The 8699-nt window shown below is 50.1% G+C and overlaps 1 protein-coding gene across 1 annotated transcript in view; it reads right to left on the minus strand.

Moving 5' to 3' along the window:
• The window catches only part of LOC119350483 (beta-1,2-xylosyltransferase XYXT1-like), a 7460-nt gene extending 5665 nt beyond the window's left edge, over positions 1–1795 (minus strand). The window contains exons 1-3 of the mRNA XM_037618299.1: positions 945–1795; positions 699–824; positions 4–581 (exon numbers count right to left, since the gene is read on the minus strand). Of these exons, the coding sequence (XP_037474196.1) occupies positions 4–581; positions 699–824; positions 945–1179 (939 nt within the window). The 5' untranslated portion in view covers positions 1180–1795. The remainder of the gene's footprint in view (positions 1–3; positions 582–698; positions 825–944) is intronic.
• Between the last annotated feature and the right edge of the window lie 6904 nt (positions 1796–8699).

An 8699-nucleotide genomic window follows, 5' to 3' on the forward strand; every position in this document is an offset into this window, starting at 1 on the left:
GACGAGCTCGCCGTGGATGCGCAGGCCGACGATCATCTCCGAGAAGCAGTGCACCCGCCGGTCGTACCGGAAGTCGATGATCTTGTAGTTGGTCAGCCGCTCCAGGATGGCGCCATAGCGGCCCAGCCACCAGTAGTGGTACTCCAGCACCACCAGCACCACCTCGCCGCCGAACCGCTCCGCCGTCACGAACAGCGGGATCAGCCCGTCGCTGAACTCGTGGTACACGTTCCCCGTGTACCCGCCCGTCGAGAACACCACCGCCGGCACGCCCGCCGGGTGCCGCACGTCGCACCGCCGCCGCAGGCTGTCCCTGTCGGCGGTGCCGGTGCCGTTGCCGGCGTCCGCGGCCACGGGCACGATGGTCACCTCGTCGATGGACCGCATGATGCTCTCCTCGAACTTGCGCGTGTACGGCCGCACCTTCTCCGGGGCGGCGCCGCGGGGCGCGTTGTAGAGGAGCACCGACGAGGTGGACGGGTCCGTGCGCGCGTCGCCGCGGAGGTAGCACACGTCGCTGCGGTAGTGGCTCCGGTCACAGCAGAGCACGCCCTCCTCCGCCTGCCCGCCGCCCGCCTCGCCTGCGCACCAAATTCGCTCGCCATTAGCATCCCGCACGCAAATCAGCTAGCTAAGCTAAGCCAAGCGAGCAAGCAAGCAAGCGGCTAATAACTGAATAACTTGAGCAACGAGCTCACCGCTGATGAAGGCGGAGCACGGGAGGGATGCCGGAGAGCGGGTCTCCTGGCGGGCCTCGAGGCTGTTCTGGTTCGACGGCAGGTGGGTCTTGAACGCCTCCACATCCTCCCGCCGGTCCACGCGCTCTGGAACAGAGAACACACGTCACCATTACAGCCAAAAAGGGGACGCATTTAACCCAGGAGGCGTGGCGGCGCGAGCAAAGCAGAGAGAAATGGCAACCGAGCTGCCGGCCGGCGGCGCACCTGAATCGGCGGTGTTGACGACGAGGGAGGAGCTGGGGATGCGGAGCACGGTGAAGAGGCTGTAGACGGTGAGCACGAGCAGCGGCACGGCGCGGCAGGCGTAGCGGCCCCTGCCGCCGGCGCCCCAGGGCTTCCTGTGCGGCGGCGACGGCGGCGGGGACCTCCGGATCCACGACAGGCTGCCGGAGAGGGACGGCTTGGGCTTGTGATGGTGATGCTGCTGCGGCTGCTGCATCCTCCCTCCCGCTCCCTCCGCGCCAGCAAGCAAGCAAGCAAAGCAAAGCTCCTCGCTCCTCCTGCTGCCCGCGCTCTCACCGCCGCATGCTCCGCTCCGGCGCTCTCGCCGCCGCTCTGCCCGCCGCTCCTCCCGGTGCCACGCGCGCGCGCCCCGCAAGCCGAGCCGAACGCCGGACAGCACGGGGCCAATTGGGGAGAGCAGGAGGGCCGCGAGGGGGGCTTTTGCCTTTGCCGGAGACGAAGGGTGGCCGAGAGTAATAGCTGGTCACGATCAGAGAGTCATGGGGGCACAAGGGGGGAAGGGGGAGGGGAGGAGGTGGGGAGGGGGTAATGAAGATTGACGAGAGGGAATAGGAATACAGAACACTTTGGAATCACATGGAGGACAAGGGGGAAACACAACCCAACAGGGTGGTTTGATGACGCTAATTATATACGCCCGTGGGTGCTAACCCGCTCCTCCTCCTCGCTGTCCCGGCCTAATCTGCGATCGCCGCCGGCGAGGCTCGGGTCAAAATCATATGCCGCATGTGTGCTGCAAAATGCAGGGCCGCGGCTGCGTGTTTTCCCCGGTGGCGATCTGGGGAAATTTTAGAAGTTTCTGCGCTGTCTTTCGGCTCTACAGCCTCGCCTTGTTGGTTTCCGGAACGAGGGTTTTTCGTGAAAGGAAAACGGCTTTTGCCGTGTCGTGTTTGCCTTTTAAGTCGGCTCCGACTGGATGCGATGACGGCTTAAAACGTTTGTAATGGCGTGCGTTGCCGGCGACGTGGCCGGGGCTGCCTCACCTAAAACTGTTTGGGGTTAGTACGGCGGCGCACTGTTTGCGACTTTGCAACAGCTTCTGATAGATCTTGGCAATTTGCGAGCACATGGCCGTCCTTGGGGGAAATCACCTCCTACACTGACGTAATCTTAGGGTTTGGCTCCGGCGGAACCCTAGCTGCCGCCATTCTAGCTTTGTTCTCGGGTTTCCTCCATTCTCGCCGCACATTGTATGATGCCGTCGGGTTAAACCCGTGCGGATGTCCTTCAATCGTGCGGTTTCCTGGTCTTTAGCACTAAATGTCTTCTAGCGCGCATTTTTTACGGAGGCCATGTCGAAGTGAGCAGATGTCGGCTCCGTCTCGTAGTTCTGACAGTCTTGGAGGGATGGGGTGGCAGCTCACCCTTCTGGCGTGGCAGGAGTCATACAGATGTTTGTGGCTCCAATGACGACGACACATATATACATGTGGTTGTGAGACGTGGCCTGGCCTAAAGATCCGGCCCACAAGCCTTACTCGTGCCTTGGTTTTGAGGTGGTGATGGTGCGGTCGTTGCATCAAAATTACGTAGGATAACGGAGGTGTGTGAGTGGTGTGTTTTGTGAGTTTGTGGCTCATTCCTTGGACATTTGCATGAGGGTGTTGGTTCCGGTCTATCCATCGAAATCTCACCTATCTCTTGCTAGCCACTGCGTCATTTGTGGGTGTCGTTATTCCCTTTTGGTGGCGGTGTTGGGGATATATGTGTCCTATTGTAGTATCGGGTTATGTGTTCTTTGGGACGAAAGCCCATATTGTCATGGACACGTTTTCAACAATGCTTATCATGTTCAGACTTCCGATGCACACAATATTGTGGTCAACATTGCGACCGTCATGCGCCCTAACTAGCGATGTAGGGAGTTTGTCGTGGTGCTTTCTGTAGCACCCACATAAGCATTGAATGGAGGTTCGGTCGTGGCTAGGTTGAAGCAGTTATTGCATGTGCCCCGGTGTTACCATCTTTGGCGTGGACCTTGCGTATTATCGGTTTGCCGCTTGTAGTCGAAATCAGAGTTGACCCTACCCGAACCATTGGAACTACTCCTCCAACCCAATTTACATGATCACATCGACCATTAATTAAACAAGTAATACATAACTCATGTGTCATACAATTATACCACTGCAATCATTATTTTTAATACAAATTTAATAATGTTGTTTTCGTGGGAAATTTCAATTTTAGAATACATGCACAAAAGTTATTCGTGCTTTATGATTTAGCAAGCTTTGACATGAGTTGTTCACATCACAGCAAGAGTTGCTTTGTAAAAGAATAGGATTAAATGAAAAAAAACTCATTTTTCTACTCATTATTAAGATCAGATTTATAATGTCAGTTTTTTAGAATTTGGGTCCAACGCCCTTTTCACCATTAGATTTGATTTACACATCTGAAAGCAGTGGACCCAAGCCATGGCAGCGAACGATATCGTTCGGGTAAACGCAGTCGTCCCGAACGACCCACTCTCTTCGCACCACCCAACTCCTTCTCTCTCCCATTGCTATCACCTCCCTCTTCCTCTTCCTTCCCCAAACAAAACCCTGCTGCCGAATCGTTCCTCTCTCCACCCCCGGCGGTTCCCCGACGATTGTTGGCCATGTTGCCACTAGTAGAGGCAGCTGAGCTGGATCAAACGGGCGGCAGGCATGGAGGAGTCACAATGGCATTCATGGTGCATCCATGGTGCATCCATGGTTCCCCTTTGTCGTCGTGCGAGGAGAGGAGGAGCTCTTACACTGCATCCATGGTGTGGGTGGTGATGCCCTTCCTCTCCTTGCGGAAGAATCCCCCTTCGGCTCCAACGGCAATCCCCTTCGTCGCCATGCGAGAGGTATTCCCCTTCGGCTTCAACCGAGATCCAACAGGAAGCAGCCATGGTGGGGGGTGCAACTTTGCGCAGCGCTGCTCATGATGGTCGGCGATAACACAACTTCCCTCCTAGAGATCCATCTCCGTCGTTTTGTCGTACACAAGCATGACCCTGCGGGTCTAGCGTGACCTCCTGCATCGACAGCTGACGCCCGTCCATGGCCGATGCGCTCCACCAGAGGAGTTGCTAGTGCTCATGCAGGCGACGTGCTAAAGGAGGAGTTGCCGCTTGAAACAAAATCTGGAGAGGTTGGCGTGCTAAAGGAGGAGTTGCCGCTCAAAACAAAATCTGAAGAGGACGGCTCGCGTAGATGTCTGAGAAGGAGGTGTTGCTGCTCCGGTGTGGTATGCATGCTCTCTCCGATTTTTTGTGATTGGTTCTACTTTCCCTCTAGATCATATGTAGTGTTTTTGCATGGTGATTGTACTACGTTGCTACGAGTGCTGAGTTCACACATCACCATGGCAAATTGTAGAAATCTAAGTAATAGTTACACGGCAAGTTCATCAAATTTTGATTTAAAGCACGTGGCAATTTTTTGTGTAAAATGAATGGACTGATCTCATACAAACTTTAGGTCTCATTGTGTTTTCTAGATTTCTCCATGGCAAATTTGCCATTTGTTTTAGGGTTGCTTGGTGATTGCATTAGTTGATATGGGAATCGATGGAGTTCAATCATCATCACGGCAAATTTAACTATTCCCTGTAAATGGTTGCACGAAAAATTCATAAAAAGATTGTTTTATATTACATGCCAAATTTGTGTACAAATGAATGGACCGACCACACAACATTTTTAAGTATAATTCATGTTTATGGGGCATGGCAAATTCTTATTTATGTTAAACCTCATGGCAAATTTACTTTCAAGTACATGGTAAATCAAATCATATAGCAATGGTAAATTAACTGTTGGGGAACGTAGCAGAAATTCAAAACTTTCCTACGAGTCACCAAGATCTATCTATGGAGAGACTAGCAACAAGGGGAAGGAGAGTGCATCTACATACCCTTGTAGATAGCTAAGCGGAAGCGTTCAAGAGAACGGGATTGAAGGAGTCGTACTCGTCGTGATCCAAATCACCGGAGATCCTAGTGCCGAACGAACGGCACCTCCGTATTCAACACACATGCAGCCCGGTGACGTCTCCCATGCCTTGATCCAGCAAGGAGATAGGGAGAGGTTGGGGAAGACTTCGTCCAGCAGCAGTACGACGGCGTGGTGGTGGTGGAGGAGCGTGGCAATCCTGCAGTGCTTCGCCAAGCACCGCGGGAGAGGAGGAGGACTTGGGAGAGGGGAAGGGATGCGCCAGAACTTGGGATGCGGCTGCCCTCCCACCCCTCCACTATTTATAGGTGGGGGGGAGAGGGGGCCGGCCCTCCTAGATCCCATCTAGGGTTGGGGGCGGCGGCCAAGGGGGGAGGAGTGCCTCCCAAGTCAAGTGGAAACCCTCCCCCTTTGGGTTTTCCCCCTCCCATGCGCATGGGCTTTGGGGGGGCTGGTGCCCCTGGCCCATTAAGGCTAGGGCACCCCCCCTACAGCCCATGCTGCTATATTGGACATGGTGGAACAATTTCCGGACCTCCGGACCCCTCCGAAATCCTCCAGAACCTTCTGGAAGCTTCCCGGTACAATACCGGAAAAACCCGAACTTTTCCCGGAACCCGAACAACAACTTTCCATATATAAATCTTTACCTCCGGACCATTCCGGAACTCCTCGTGACGTCCGGGATCTCATCCGGGACTCCGAACAACATTCGGTAACCACATACAAACTTCCTTTATAACCCTAGCGTCCTCGAACCTTAAGTGTGTAGACCCTACGGGTTCGGGAACCATGCAGACATGACCGAGACGTTCTCCGGCCAATAACCAACAGCGGGATCTGGATACCCATGTTGGCTCCCACATGTTCCACGATGATCTCATCGGATGAACCACGATGTCAAGGACTCAATCGATCCCGTATACAATTCCCTTTGTCTAACGGTATTGTACTTGCCCGAGATTCGATCGTCGGTATGCCGATACCTTGTTCAATCTCGTTACCGGCAAGTCTCTTTACTCGTTCCGTAATACATCATCCCGCGATCAACTCTTTGATCACATTGTGCACATTGTGATGATGTCCTACCGAGTGGGCCCAGAGATACCTCTTCGTCACACGGAGTGACAAATCACAGTCTCGATTCGTGCCAACCCAACAGACACTTTCAGAGATACCTGTAGTGCACCTTTATAGCCACCCAGTTACGTTGTGACGTTTGGTACACCCAAAGCATTTCTATGGTATCCGGGAGTTGCACAATCTCATGGTCTAAGGAAAAGATACTTGACATTAGAAAAGCTTTAGCATACGAACTACACGATCTTTGTGCTAGGCTTAGGATTGGGTCTTGTCCATCACATCATTCTCCTAATGATGTGATCCCGTTATCAATGACATCCAATGTCCATAATCAGGAAATCGTAACCATCTATTGATCAACGAGCTAGTCAACTAGAGGCTTACTAGGGACATGGTGTTGCCTATGTACCCACACATGTATCTGAGTTTCCTATTGATAAGGACCGAACCTCGTGGCGAGATCCGATCTGTTGTTGCGGCCCAATCTTTCACGACACACCACCACCAGCTGCAGTAACCTCTTGCCCGCGCACGCGATGTACACGAAATAGAGGGTTTGAACCTTGCGGCTCAGCACGAGAAAACCAATCTTGATGACGGTACTCACGCGCAAAACAATTTCCTCGCAGAGAAATCGCAACACAGAGGTTTTGTAAAGCTTCCTCCAAAACTTAGGGATTTTTAGACAGCTTCCCCCAAAACTCGATACGGGAATTTACCCTAAAAACACATTGTGTTTATTATCAAAATATAACCTAACTATTACATCGACGCACCCTTGCTTTAAATAACAACTTGAACCTAGCCTAAACCCCTCACGCACGCACACAACTTTGGAAAGAAAACAAACTAGTATAAAATATAAGAGTCCAATCCTTTTACATCTTAGATTGATTTTCTACCTAGCTTAACCTTGTACGCCATCTTTCTTTCTGGTGGGCCCCATCCTATTTCCTGTAGAGATGAAAAACTCTAAGCATTAAGTCTTCTGGCCGTATCTATCTGGCATGCCTTCTTGCACGGTAGGAACAAATATAATATGTGCCGCCTTGCCTTGTATTTGTAGCTACCAAACATACGTGATCCCTTTCTTATCTTGCAACTCCAAAAAAAGACCTTCCATGCAAGAACGCATGCATCACCTTGCTTCATACTAGTCCATCGTGTCAACTCCATGCTTGCTCCCCTAGTCAGCCCACGTGTAGTTTCATGATCAACAACAATTATAGAATTATTTTGGACAATATCAGTAGCATATTCGACTATAGGCGTAGACTTTATTTTTTCAGTAGCGACCATCATAGATAAATTATACATGGTCATATCACCTATCAATACAATTATAGCATGGATAATAAACGATTATCATGAACAAGGAAATATAATAATAACTAATTTATTATTGCCTCTAGGGCATATTTCCAAAAGTCTCCCACTTGCACTAGAGTCAATAATCTAGTTCACATCGCCATGTGATTAACACTCACACGTCACATCGCCATGTGATCAACATCCAAAGAGTTTACTAGTGTCATTAAACTAGTTCACATCATCATGTGATTAAGACTCAATGAGTTCTGGGGTTTGATCATGTTTTGCTTGTGAGAGAGGTTTTAGTCAACGGATCTGCAACATTCAGATCCGTATGCACTTCGCAAATCTCTAGGTCATATTGTAAATGCTGCTTCCACGCTCCACTTGGAGCTATTCCAAATGGTTGCTCCACTATACGTATCCGGTTTGCTACTCAGAGTCATTCGGATAGGTGTTAAAGCTTGCATCAACGTAACCCTTTACGTCGAACTCTTTATCACCTCCATAATCGAGAAACATATCCTTATTCCTCTAAGGATAATTTTGACTGCTATCTAGTGATCCACTCCTTGATCACCTTTGTACCCTCTTGCCAGACATGTGGCAAGGCACACATCAGGTGCGGTACTTAGCATAGCATACTGTAGAGCCTATGTCTAAAGCATAGGGGACGACCTTCGTCCTCTCTCTCTTTTCTGCCGTGGTCGAGCTTTAAGTCTTAACTTCATACCTTACATCTCAGGCAAGAACTCCTTCTTTGACTGATTCATCTTGAACACTTTCAAGATCATGTCAAGGTACGTGCTCATTTAAAAGTACCATTTAGCGTTTTTGATCTATCCTCATAGATCTTGATGCTCAATGTTCAAGTAGCTTAATCCAGGTTTTCTATTGAAAAACACTTTTCAAATAACCCTATATGCATTCCAGAAATTCTACATCATTTCTGATCAACAATATGTCAACAACATATACTCATCAGAAATTCTATAGTGCTCCCACTCACTTCTTTGGAAATACAAGTTTCTCATAAACTTTGTATAAATCCAAAATCTTTGATCATCTCATCAAAGCGTACATTCCAACTCTGAGATGCTTACTCCAGTCCTTAGAAGGATTGCTGGAGCTTTGCATACTTGTTAGCATCCTTAGGATCGACAAAACCTTTCTGATTTTATCACACACAACCTCTCCTTACGAAAACTGGTAAGGAAACTCGTTTTGACATCCATTTGCCAGATTTCATAAATGCAGCTAATGCTAACATGATTCCGACGGACTTAAGCATCGCTACGGATGAGAAAATCTCATCGTAGTCAACTCCTTGAACTTGTGAAAAACTCTTCGCCACAAGTCGAGCTTCATAGACGGTGACATTACCGTCCACGTCC

Source organism: Triticum dicoccoides, chromosome 1B (assembly GCF_002162155.2).
Source record: "Triticum dicoccoides isolate Atlit2015 ecotype Zavitan chromosome 1B, WEW_v2.0, whole genome shotgun sequence".
Taxonomy (NCBI): domain Eukaryota; kingdom Viridiplantae; phylum Streptophyta; class Magnoliopsida; order Poales; family Poaceae; genus Triticum; species Triticum dicoccoides.